Source organism: Elephas maximus, chromosome 11 (assembly GCF_024166365.1).
Source record: "Elephas maximus indicus isolate mEleMax1 chromosome 11, mEleMax1 primary haplotype, whole genome shotgun sequence".
Lineage (NCBI taxonomy): Eukaryota > Metazoa > Chordata > Mammalia > Proboscidea > Elephantidae > Elephas > Elephas maximus.
This window is the reverse complement of record NC_064829.1, coordinates 93,278,618-93,292,006: the sequence shown is the minus strand read 5'-3', so window position 1 is coordinate 93,292,006 and position 13,389 is coordinate 93,278,618. Positions and strand designations below refer to the sequence as shown.

Sequence of the window (13,389 nt, the reverse complement as noted above, 5' to 3'; positions counted from 1 at the left end):
TTATTCATTTCTTTATTATCTAACCCCCTTCTCATTCGGATGTTTGTTCTAGCAAGGACATTGGCTGGTTTATTCCTACTGTCTTAAGCCCACAGGAGAGAACCTGATCCGTACACAAAAACCAAAAACAAACAAAAAAACCCCCAAAATTTGCTCTCAAGTCAGCTGTGACTCATGGCACCCCATGTGTGTCAGAGTAGAATTGTGCCCCGTAGGGTTTTCAATGGCTGATTTTTTGGAAGTAGATCACCAGGCTTTTCCAAGGTGTCTGTAGGTGGACTCCAGCTTCCAGTCTTTCTGTTAGCAGCCAAGTGGGTTCACTGTTTGCTCTACCCAGGGACTCTGGTCCATCCATACTTAAAAAAAAACCCAGAAAACCACGCCCATTGCTGTAAAGTCGAATGCGACACATGGCAGCCCCACATGTGTCGGAGTAGAGCTGTGTTCCACAGGGTCTTCAGTGGCTGATTTTTCAGAGGGGGATTGCCGGGACTTTCTTTTGAGTCACCTCTGAGTGGACTCCAATTTCCTACCTTTTAGTTAGCACACCAGTGCATCAACCGCACCATCAGGGATTCACCATACATATAAATTGAATAAATTCCCCCTGAAACGGGTACATATTTATTCCCAAGGAGTATTGTCAAGAGCAGGGCTCTCAACTTTCAATGGCAGCAGTATTGACATTTGGGGGCCAGATCCTCTTTGTTACGGAGAACTGTCCTGTGCCCTGTAGGACGCTGAGTGGCATCCCTGGCTACTGTCCACTAAATGCCAGTAGCGCTCTCTCCCCAAGTTGTGACAACCAAAAATATCTCCAGACATTGTCAACATCCTCGGCAGGGCAAAATCAGCCACGATTGAGAACCACCACTTAAGAGTGTGAACTTGAACCCCAGCAAGTACTTACGACTGTGCCAGTGGCGCCTGGGACCCCAAAGCCCATTTTGCTCCATCGTCTTCATCTGCACTGAAGGCCGCCCCATACAAATGCACCACGAGGACACTCCTGCAGTTCTTTACACAAAATGAGGAGATCATGTGCTCCATCTTGGTGGCCATGTGGCTGACCGTGACCACCTGGAAGTGGCTCAAGGCCTGTTGGATAAATTCCTCCTCCTGTATCTCATACAAACAGCTTAAGAACTCCAAGGAGCCCTGCTGCAGTGTAGACCCCTCACTCTGAGCTTTACTCTGAATCCGCTTCAGCAGTTCCATCCTGATGTGAGGTGAGACCTTCCAGCAAAGATTCTTCTCCAGGTAGCTTCTCATCTCTTTATTCAGGAGTCCAAACACAAAGCGGACAGTGGGTGCCAAAAAGCTCCTGTCCGATGACCCATACTCAGCCAACAATCTGCTCAAGTTGTTGTCTGGACCCAACCCAGTCTCTCCACCACCCAGGATATAGTACATGGCGGCAAAGAATTCCTGGAAACTCAAGTGGATGAAGCTGTAGAACTTCTCACAGTTGATGTCCTTCTGGAAGATGTTCATGTTGAGGAAGGCTGAGACATCTGCCCCATCCAGCCCATGTTTCCGGAGGTCCTGCTCCTCGAATAGGACCTTCTGGTTCCAGAGGCCATCAGCTGCCAAGGAGCACAGGCCTTTCTGGTTGGGTGGGGTCTGGTGGGTTGGGGTCCCTGGCTTGGGTTGCATCAGACTCAGAAGGTAGAGCACGTACACTGCTGTGGTGGTCCTGGACATCTGTCTTACAAGCCCTCCACCCTCTAGCTGCTGCTTGAGACAGGTGCAAACCACCCAACACACCATGGGAACAAAGCACATGGTGAAGAGGGGCTCGTTGTCTCTCACGAAGTTGAAGACTTGGCCAGCCTGCTCCACGCTGTGGAAATACTTGTAGACATACTCCTTCCTCTCAGCCTCAGAGAAACCCAGGATCTCCACATGCCGGGGATGCTCCAGCAAGCGGTGGAGCTTCTCCAAAGCCATGGGTCGGGTGGTGATGAGCAGAGACAACTCAGGGAGCAGTTTCTTCCGAATCAGGCTGCTAAGAAGGAGTTCTGTGGGCTGTTTCTCCTGCCAGCAGAAGCACCTGGGGCTCTGGGGGTTGTGGAAAGAAGGCTTGAGCTCGTCAAAGCCATCAATGATGAAAAGGAGGCGTTCGGGAATCGGGGCAAGCTCCAGGAGAGGCACGTTCTGCTCTGGCCAACAGCTGGAGATAAGGTCTTGCAGGCTCCACTCAGCCTTCTGGTTCATCTCCCTGCAGTTGATGTAGAAGAGGAAATCAAATCTGCCCTGGAAGAGACTCCCTTCAGCCCAGTCAAGCATCATCTTGTGAGCGAGCATGGACTTGCCCATCCCTGCTGCCCCTTGCAGGACCACAGTCTGGGGTGGCTCAGGCCGCTTCTCGTCAGGCTCGAAGAGGTTCCCTACCCAGATGGGGCTGGCCTGGTGGTCCACGGTTCTTGAGTGTCTTCGACCCGTGGCCAGAAGCTTCTCCTGGGTCCGCATGGGATTTGAGTGTTCCTTCACCAGGAGAAGCCGGGTGTATCTGTGGCTGAGGCTGACACATTCTCTCAGGCGTGCATTGCGGTCTTCCATCAGCAGGAATTTCCTCCGGACATAGTTGCGGTAGGTTTCCCAGGGATCTAATGAAGAGGAATGAAGGATCCATGGAAGATTTATCAGGAAGCTTTAACGAATTCACTAGTGAAAGGAAATCATAGTCTAGTGTTTACTTGTTCTGCAATACCCTTGGAACAATTTTCTAGATGGAACCCAAAAGCCTTGGTAAAAAACAAAAAATGAGAAAGCTGTTGCCATCTAGTCAATTCCAACTCATGGAGACCCCGTGTGTTACAGGGTAGAACTGTGCTCCGTAGGGTTTTCTTGGCTGTAACCTTTATGAAAGCAGGTCGCCAGGCCTTTCTTCCACTATACCACTGGGTGGGTTTGAACTACCAAACTTTAGGTTAGCAAGTGAGCCTTTAAGTTAGTTATTGGTGTTCTTGTTGTTGTTGAGTGCTGTAAAGTTGATTCCGACTCATGGTGACCTCATGTGGCAGAGTAGAACTGCCCCATAGGGTTTCTTGGCTGTAAGCAGAGCATCGTCAGGTCTTTCTTCTATGGAGCTGCTGGGTGGGTGTGTGCAAACCATTTGCATTACCCACGGACTTCCGTGTAAAGATGTTTCCTCCTCACGGGAAGCAGAGGCCTTAATATGGAACTGTTCTCATGCATAGAATCCCTGGGTGGTGCAAACGGTTAACACAGTCAGCTGCTGACCAAAAAGCTGGAGATTCAAGTCTACCAGAGGCACCTTGGAAGAAAGGCCTGGCTATTTACTTCAGAAAAATCAGCCATTGAAAACCCTATGGATGGAATCTAGACTTTCTAGAGCCATGGAGGCTGGATGAACCTCCAAAACTATTGCCCTGAGATAATCTTTAAAACTTAAACCAAAAATATTCCCTGAAGTCTTCTTAAAACCAAACAATAATTTAGCTTAACAGGTAAAGAATGTCTTCCTTGAGCATTGTGCTCTTTTAAGATCTATCTATATGGGATCAAATTGACAAGAACAACTCAAAAGATTACAAGGGAACCTTATGGGGCAATGAGTATGTTAATGTGAGAGGAAAAATTTGAAAAAGGAGGGTAAAAAAGGTTGCACGACTTGAAGAATGTAATCGATGTCACTGAATTGTACATGTAGAAACTGTTGAATTTGTGTATGTTCTGCTGTGAATTTCTCAAAAACAACAACAAAAATAAATCAATTATATTTAAAAGAGAGAGAGAGAAAACCCTATGGAGCACAGTTCTACTGTGATACACGTGGGGCACCACCACTTGGAGTCAACTGGACAGCAGCTGGTTTAGTTCTCCGTTCTGACTACTCAGAGTGTGGTCAGAATCGTCAGGGAGGCGGTTACGAATGGGAAATCTTGACCCCACTCCAGACCTGCTGTGTTCCTGTGTGATTTGCAGACACATTAAAGTCTGAGAAGCAATGGTCTAAAGTTATCTGAAAAAAGTTTTTTGAAAAAAGGTAGATGCATATAGGCCCTGAAGGAGAAACCTACGTGGGTTATAGGCCCTTTGTTAAAGTCTGTTTGGAAAAGCCTGCTTGCTATCGATGTCTACAAAGAATCTAGAGTACTGGCTCTCAAGGAACCTCTGGATTGGGCAAACCATTAAGTCCTTGGCTACTACCCAAAAGGTTGGCAGATAGAACCCACCCAGAGGAGCCTCAGAAGAAAGGCCTGGTGACCTGCTTCCAAAAGGTCACAGCCTTGAAAACCCTATGGAGCACAGTTCTACTCTGACAAAACATGGGGTGACCCCGAGTTGGAATCCGGTCAATGTCAACTAGTGTAGTGGTTCTCAAAAGGAGGCAATTGTGCCCCCTAGGGAACATTTGGCAATGCTTGGAGATATGTTTAGTTGTCTCAACTGGAGGGTGGTACTGGCATCTAGTGGGTAGAGGTGGATGCTGCTAAACATTTTATAATGCACGGGACAGCCCCTGCAACAAAGAATGAGGTGGCCCAAAATATCAACGGTGCTGAGGATGAGAAACCCTGAACTAAAGCAAATTGTATCCTTCCCCCCCGCCACCTCATTGGCTGTAATTGCTCTCTTTTTTTTTTTTTTTTTGAGACTATACACAGCAAAACATGCACCAATTCAATGGTTTCTGCATGTGCAATTCAGTGACATTGATTACATCCTTCCAGTTGTGCAACCGTTCTCACCCTCCTTCTCTGAGTTGTTTGTCCTCTGTTAATATAAATTCACTGCCGCCTAAGTTTTCTACCTAATCTTTTCAGTTGCTCTTGTCCATTTGATCCCAGACAGATAGATCTTAAAAGAGTATAATGCTCAAGGCAGACATTCTTTACTAATTAAGCTAAATTATTGTTTGGTTTGAAGAAGACTTCAGGGGATATTTTTGGTTTAAGGATTAAAGATTATCCCAGGGCAATAGCTTCGGGGGTTCATCCAGACTACATGGCTCTGGAAAGTCTGGAGTTCATGGGAATTTAAAATTCTGTTCTGCATTCCCCCCCCCCCCCCAATCAGGATTATTCAAGAGATCTTTGATCAAAATGTTCAGTAATGGTAACCGGGCACCATCCAGTTCTTCCGGTCTCATGGAAAAGGCGGCAGTTGTTCATGGAGGTAATTATCTTGATCGCCAGGCCTTACTTCCATGTTTCCACTGGGTGGGTTTACCTGCCAACCTTCAGGTTAGCAGATAGCACAAACCATTTGTACCACACAGGGACCTAACCCTTTGTATTGGATGTCATCAGAGACCCACAATATCTGCCCCAGGGTGTTTATCCCTCAATTCCAGGGAATATTGCCTCCTCAAAATCCCCAGTGGATAAATTATGGCTTTTTAAAACCAGTCATGGGTAATCTTATTACCCTTTGCCAGTGGGTATGACTGCTAATATCCAGGCCATGGTATTTTCAAACACCTCATATGCATGCAAAAGCTGGACCAAGGAAAAACTGATGCATTTGAATTATAGAGTTGGTGAAAAAATTTGAATATAAACCATGGAATTCCAGAAGAATGAACAAATCTGTTTCAGAAGAAGTACAGCCAGAATGCTCCTTAGAAGTGAGAATGGAGAGACTTGGTCTTACTTACTTTGGACATGTTGTCTGGAGGGACCAGTCCCTGGACGAAGGACAACATGCTTGGTAAAGTAGAGGGTCAATGAAAAAGAGGAAGACCCTCAACAAGATGGACACAGTGGCTGCGACAATGGACTCAAACATAGCAACGATTATGAGGATGGCACAGGACCAGGCAGCATTTCATTCTGCTGTATAAATGTTTGCTATAGGGTGCAACCATTCTCACCCACCACACTTCTGTGAGTTTGTCATACTGTGGTGGCTTGCGTGTTGCTGTGATGCTGGAAGCCTTGCCACTGGTACTTCAAACACCAGCATAGTCACCCATGGTGGACAGGTTTCAGCGAAGTTTCCAGACTAAGACAGACTACGAAGAAGGAGCCGGTGGTCTACTTCTGAAAAAATTGGCCAGTGACAACCTTATGAATAACAGTGGAACATTGTCTGATATAGTGCCAGAAGATGAGCCCCTCAGGTTGGAAGGCACTGAAAATACGACTGGGGAAGAGCTGACTCCTCAAAGTGGAGTCAACCTTAATGATGTGGATGGAGTCAAGCTTTCGGGACCTTCATTTGCTGATGTGGCTCAACTCAAAATGAGAAGAAACAGCTGCAAACATCCATTAATAATCGGGACTTGGAATGTACGAAATATGAATCTAGGAAAATTAGGAGTTGTTCAAAAATGAAATGGGAGGTATAAAGATCGATATCCTAGGCATTAGCGAGCTGAAATGGATTGGTATTGGCCATTTTGAATCAGTCAATCATATGGCCTACTATGCCAGGAGGCATTGGCAAAAAACAAGACTCCAGGAACTGACGGTCTACCAATTGAGATGTTTCAACAAACAGATGCAGCACTGGCAGTGCTCACTCGTTTATGCCAAGAAATTTGGAAGACAACTACCTGGCCAACCAACGGGAAGAGATTCGTATTTGTGCCCATTCTAAAGAAAGGTGATCAAACAGAATGTGAAAATGATTGAACAACATCATTAATATCACACCAAGTAAAATTTTGCTGAAGATCATTCAAAAGGGGTTGCAGCACTACATTGACAGGGAACTGCCAGAAATTCAAGCTGAATTAAGAGGACGTGGAACCAGGGTTATCATTGCTGATGTCAGATGGATCTTGACTGAAAGCAGAGAATACAGAAAGATGTTTACCTGTGTTTTATTGACTATGCAAAGTCATTCAACTGTGTGGATCATAACAAATTATGGATAACAATGCAAAAGATGGGAATTCTAGAATACTTAATTGTGCTCGTGAGGAACCTGTGTATAGACCAAGAGGCAGTCATTTGAACGGTTTAAAATCAAGAAAGGTGTGCGTCAGGGTTGCATCCTTTCACCATACTTACTCAGTCTGTATGCTGAGCAAATAATTGGAAAAGCTGGACTACGTGAAGAAGAATGTGGCATCAGGATTGGAGGAAGACTCATTAACAACCAGTGATATGCAGATGACACAACCTTCCTTGCTAAAAGTGAAGAGGACTTGAAGCGCTTACTGATGAAGATCAAACATTACAGCCTTCAGTATGGATTACACCTCAACATCAAGAAAACAAAAATCCTCACAACTGGATCAATAAGCAACATCATGATAAATGGAGATAAGATTGATGTTGCCAAGGATTTCATTTTACATGGATCCACAATCAACACTCATGAAGCAGCTGTCAAGAAATCAAATGATGCGTTGCATTGGGCAAATCTGTAAAAGACCTCATTCAAGTCTTAAAAAGCAAAGATGTCACTTTGAAGACTAAGGTGCACTTGAATCCAAGCCATGGTATTTTCAATCTCCTCATATGCATGTGAAAGCTGGACAATGGATAAGGAAGACGAAAGAAGAAGTGATGCCTTTGAAATATGGTGTTGATGAAGAATATTGAATATACCATGGACTGCCAGAAGAATGAACAAGTCTGTCTTGGAAGAAAGTGCTCCTTGGAAGCGAGGATGGTGAGATGTCTCACATACTTTGCACATGTCATCAGGAGGGACCAGTCCCTGAAGAAAGACATCGTGCATGGTAAAGGAGAGGGTCAGTGAAGAAGAGGGAGACCCTTGACAAGATTGATTAACACAGTGGCTGCAACAGTGGGTTCAAACATAACGAAGATTGTGAGGGTAGCGCAGGACAGGGCAGTATTTCATTCTGTTGGACACAATCGGAACCGACTCAACGGCACCTAATAAAAGCAATGTGACTGCTAAGGGAAAAGAAGCTTATTGGAAGGATTTTATTCCTGGATAAAATGACACAGACTCTTGCGGAAGAAAGTCCCTTCCTCTACTTTTTGTCCCTGCTTGTAATTCATTTGCGTGAGACGGCTTAGCAGCCATCTTGCAATCATGAGGTCATAAATCTTAGGACAAAATGCTAACATGTGGAGGTTGGCAGAGTTGAAGCACAGGACGAACTTGGGGATTTGATGGTATTGTTACTACATTAATTCTTCAACCACCCACCCCAAGACTTCTTGTTATGGACATTAAACAAGTGTCCTTTGTGCTTAATCTACCAACAGTTGGATATTCTGTTACTTGCAGTCTAATGCACTCTAATGGATACACGCCTCATGACTCACCTTTTCTTGTACTAAGAAAGGCTTCCACAGGACGTCCTGACTGTCTCTCTAGTGAGGGCGGGGCGCCAGGCGGAGCGCCAGGCGGAGCATCTGGAACAGAAGTTTTGAGAAATCAGCTACCACATACCTGTTAAGACCCTTTGCCTTGGAGTCGATTCCTACTCATAGTGGCCCTATATAACAGAGTAGAACTTCCCTGTAAGGTTCCCAAGGCTGTAGTCTTTATGGAAGCTGACTGCCACATCTTTCTCCTGTGGAACGACTGGTAGGTTCAAACCGCCAACCTTTCGGTTAGCAGCTGAGTACTTCCCCGCTGCGCCACCAGGGCTTCTTTTCATATCTGGCAGAAACCCAATAATACCATCTAATATTTCATCCAAATGGCTACGTGATAACTCCCTGCCCACCCCCACTCCAGGTTGTTCTGTATTTACCTCACATTTGCTATGTTAAAAATGGAGTTCATTACCTGTTCCCCATAACCTGCCCTCCTTCGGTTCCTGGCTTCCTGTCATGGTAACTAGGAACCCTGGTGGTACAGTGGTTAATTGCTCAGCTGCTAACCGAAAGGTTAGTGGTTCAAACCTACCAGTCGCTCCACAGGAGAAAGATGTGGTAGTCAGCTTCCATAAAGATTTAGCCTTGGGAATCCTATGGGGAAGTTTTCCTCTGTCATATAGGGCCACTACAAGTACAACCTAGAAAACCCTATGGGGCAGTTCTACTCTGTACTACAGGGTTGCTATGAGTTGAAATCGACTTGACAGCAAAGGATTTGGCTTGATTATCATGGTAATTGGCACCTCCATCCATCCACTGAAACCCCTCAACTAGGAAGTTCTGAGTTAGCTTTGATCCCTCCCTCTTGCCTTCATTCCCTCAACCGTCTTATCCATCCAACCATCCAACAAATATACATATACTGGGCACCAATTTTACCCAGGCATTGTTCTAGGCACTGAATAACCCACCAAACCCAGTGCCTTTGAGTTGATTCCGACTCATAGCGACCCTGTAGGACTGAATACATAGCAATAAAAAAAAATGGGTCCCTGCTCTAAGGAGCTTATATTTATAATGATAAAGAAATAAACACTTAATATAAGTTCAGATAATGATGGATGTAGTGCCTAACATTAAACAAGATTATATGACAGAGAGTGACTGGAAGGAATATTTTTTGGGGGCAGCTGGGAAAGGCTTTTTTGAGGATGAGACATTTAATCTGAGGGCTGAATGGCAGGAACCAGCTATGTGAGCAGAAGCATTTTTTTTTTCCTTTTTTAAAATTAAATAAAAATTTTGTTGTTGAGAATATACACACCAGAACATACACTAATTCAATGGTTTCTATATGTATAATTCAATGACATCAATCACATTCTTCGAGTTATGCATCCGTTCTCACCCTCCTTCTCAGAGTTGTTCCTCCCCATTAACATAAACTCATTGCCCCCTAAGGTTCCTATCTAATCATTCCAGTTGCTGTTGTCAATTTGATCCCATATAGATAGATCTTAAAAGAGCACAGTGCTCAAGGCAGTCTTTCTTTATTAATTAAGCTAAACTATTGTTTGGTTTTAAGAAGACTCCAGGGAATATTTTTAGTTTCAGGTTTAAAGATTATCCCAGGGCAATAGTTTTGGGCGTTCATCCAACCTCAGTGGCTCCAGAAAGTCTGAAGAACTCAAAAGATTAGACAGGAACCTTAGAGGAATCTAAAAATGCCATGGCATGGGCATCTGACCTCCTCTAAGTTCACAAGAGGGAAGGGGAATCAAAATCAACAGCCCAAGGATGATTCTTATGAAGCAGGAATTCAGACATACCTCCTCTCTCCAACTTTTTAAATCAATTCTGACACCAGCCATCCCTTCCATGGCACTCTGTACTTCTCTGCAATGGCCACATAGAACTCCCAGACAATACTCATGATTATGGGGCTTATTAAGGAAGTAGGAAACCCTGGTGGCATACTGATCAAGTGCTATGGCTGCTAACCAAAGGGACAGCAGTTCAAATCTGCCAGGCACTCCTTGGAAACTCTATGGGGCAGTTCTACTCTGTCCTGTAGGGTCGCTATGAGTCTGAATCGACTCGACGGCACTGGGTTTGGTTTTTTTCTTTTTGGTTATTAGGGAAGTAACAGGGTACAACTTGGGATCAGGAATGACTCAGGACACAGTTCTTTGGTCTGGACCACTATTTCTCAGCTTTGCCTGCAAGCAGGCCTCTCTCTGGCCCTTGGCGCCTCAGCCCCTCAGCCTGGCCTCTGCCCTGCCTGGGCAAGTGTTCCAAAGCTCTTTAGCTCCACCAGTAAGTGCCTGGAGGCACCCACTCTGCCAGGAAGCCCCTTGCCTAAAGGAGCTCAGCCCTCTCCCTTTGTGGGTCAGCATGCCCACTGTAACCACTGGGAAGCCCACTGAGCTGTGGCAGTCTCCTGGTTCTGTTGCCACCATTTCTGTGCTGCTGCCTCTCATAGTCTTGCATCATCTCTCATGTTACAGCTCTCTCTCTATCTCCTGAGTCTGGGAGGTTCTCAGTGCAGGGACCCCAAAGGACATGAACCACTCCCGGTTCTTCTTTCTTGGTGGTAGTGTGGCCCTCCCACCCTTTCCACCTCTGGGATGGCTCATTTTAAGAGCCTATCGGGATGGCAGAACTGACCAATCCACTCATTCGGGTTCCATACACCTTATTTGCATGGTCCCACCCCTGAAAGTTTTCTATGCATCTTATTTGCTTTGTTAGCAAGCTGTCCAATTTCCTTGGTGGGCCAAAAACACCTTATTTGCATATTCCACCCAATCAACTGGTGAAAGTTACAAGACCATGATGAGAAAGGCCATATAAAAGTGATCCCTCGCACCGAGGGGCAGTGAATTTATGTTCATGCAGGAGAAACAATTCAGAAAAGGAGGGTGAGAATGATTGCACCACTTGAAGAATGTAATCAATGTCACCAAATTATCCATTGTCTTAGACTGGGTTCTCTAGAGGTGCAAAACCAGTAAAGCTTATACATATAAATAAATATAGAGAGATTTATTTCAAAGAAATGGTTCACGCAGTTGTTGGCAAGTTCCAAATTCATGGAGCAGGTACCAGGCTGGAGGCTTCTCCTGACTCATCTGGTTGCAGAGGCTGACGAAACCTAAATCAGCTGGTCAGATGGTAGGCTGCTAGTTCATGGGACTGTGGGAGCTGACAAATCAAAAACCTGCAGGTGAGGCTCCTGGCTCAGATCCCAAGAACCAGAGATCAGAGGATGATGAGTTGGATGCAGAATCAAGACAGAGAGTTTTGCCAGAACATCCATATATATTGGATGCAGTCCACACCACCAAGGAAAATTCTCTTTCAACTGATTGCTCACATCAGATCACAAAATGGAGGATGATTACATAGTATCTGCCAAACCACCGAGAATCATGATCTAGCCGAGTTGACACATAACCTTAACCATCACATAGACATAGAAACTGTTGAATTGGTGTATATTCTGCTGTGTATATTCTGAACATCAGCAAAATAAAATATTTAAAAAATGTGACCCAATTTTACATACTCCTATTTAGCCCCAGCCACCTCCAAATATTCTCTAAGAATGGAGTCAAGAGGAGGAGAAATGAAAGTTGGTAGAAGGGTATTTCAAGCAGAAGACACAGCATAAACAAAGACCAAAAGCATGATATTAGAATCCCAGGTCTCCTGGGTGCAGGGATTATCAAGAAAGAAGGGAAACGGGCTCCAGCCTCGACCATCCCTCCTCCGTCCTTACCCCTCACCAGGTCCTCTTTCTGCCCTCGCTCCCATAGGTCCTTCCTGTTGATCCGCTCAAAGACGCTAAGAGCCAGCAGCCAGGCCTCCCCTGACCCGTGATGGGCCACAAGCAGCTGGGCCATTTCCAGGGGGCCAGCGGTCTCCATCCGTCCCCAGGGTATCTTGTCCTCCCCCAGCTGTGCCGCGGTCCCCAGGTGTAACTTGAACTTCTTCAGGTCCACAGCCTCAAGTTCCTCTAAGTAGGTGACCAGGCGGTGGAGGACACATTCTGCCATCCCTGACCAGGGTTCAGAGCATGGGCCCTGAAGGAGAAGATCGGGGGACTAGGAGGTTGGTTATACGTAGAACTAGTGGGGATCCCAACATACCCACCATCTGATCATTTGCAGGCAGAAAGGAGAAGAGGCTGGGGCTTGCTCCCTGCTGCCTGAGGTTGTAAGAATGAGAGAGGCAAGTCTTTCTGCTGAAATAGTGCTTTCTCACCCTCCAGTTGCCTCCTGCCCCACTTACCAAGGGGCGTTCCCTCTGAAGAGGAGGAAGTTGGGGATGATTAGGAAACCATAGGAGCTATTCAACTCACAAGAAAGTCTCACTTCTGCTCACTTTTCCCTGTTTTTCTGATAAAACAAAGTCATTCTCTTTTCTTCATCCTTCCTCGTTTCTTCCTGTGTGTCTGTGGTGGCGGTTGGTGTTAGCTGCCTGTGAGTTGGTCCCCGACTCATAGCGACCCCCATGTACAACAGAATGAGACGCTGCCTAGCTCTGTGCTATCCCCGTGATCTCTTACTGTTATAATCCATTGGGTTTTCTTCCCGCCTTTCTCTTTTCTAAATAATTTTATTTTGTTGTTGTTGTTGTTGTCGTCAAGAATATGCGCAGCAAAACATTCACCAATTCAACAATTTCTACAGGTGCAATTCAGTGACACTGATTACATTCTTTGAGTTTTGCAACCATTCTTGCCCTCCTTTTCTGAGTTGTTCGTCCCTCATTAACAAACTTGCTGCCCCTACATTTCCTCTCTAATCTTTCGAGTTGCTGTTGTCAAACTGATCCCATATAAACCAAACAAGCCCAGTGCTGTCAAATCGATTCCGACTCAGCGACCCTATAGGACAGAGAACAGCCTCAAGGTTGTAAATCTGTATAGAAGCAGACTGCCACATCATGGAGCAGCCGGTGGGTTCGAACTGGCAACCTTCCAGTTAGGCCAACTTTTCAGTTAGTAGCCAAGTACTTGTTAACCACTACGCCACACACACACACACACACACACACACAAACCAAACCCATTGCTGTCGAGTCTATTCCAACTCATAGAGATCCTATAGGACAGAGTAGAACTGCCCCATATGGTTTCCAAGGAGCACCTGGTAGATTTGAA

The 13,389-nt window shown here is 45.5% G+C and overlaps 1 protein-coding gene across 1 annotated transcript in view; it reads right to left on the bottom strand.

Moving 5' to 3' along the window:
* The window catches only part of NLRP12 (NLR family pyrin domain containing 12), a 33,555-nt gene extending 21,129 nt beyond the window's left edge, over positions 1–12,426 (bottom strand). Inside the window, exons 1-3 of the mRNA XM_049901588.1 lie at positions 12,004–12,426; positions 8,223–8,312; positions 911–2,609 (exon numbers count right to left, since the gene is read on the bottom strand). Of these exons, the coding sequence (XP_049757545.1) occupies positions 911–2,609; positions 8,223–8,312; positions 12,004–12,280 (2,066 nt within the window). The 5' untranslated portion in view covers positions 12,281–12,426. The remainder of the gene's footprint in view (positions 1–910; positions 2,610–8,222; positions 8,313–12,003) is intronic.
* Positions 12,427–13,389: the final 963 nt, after the last annotated feature.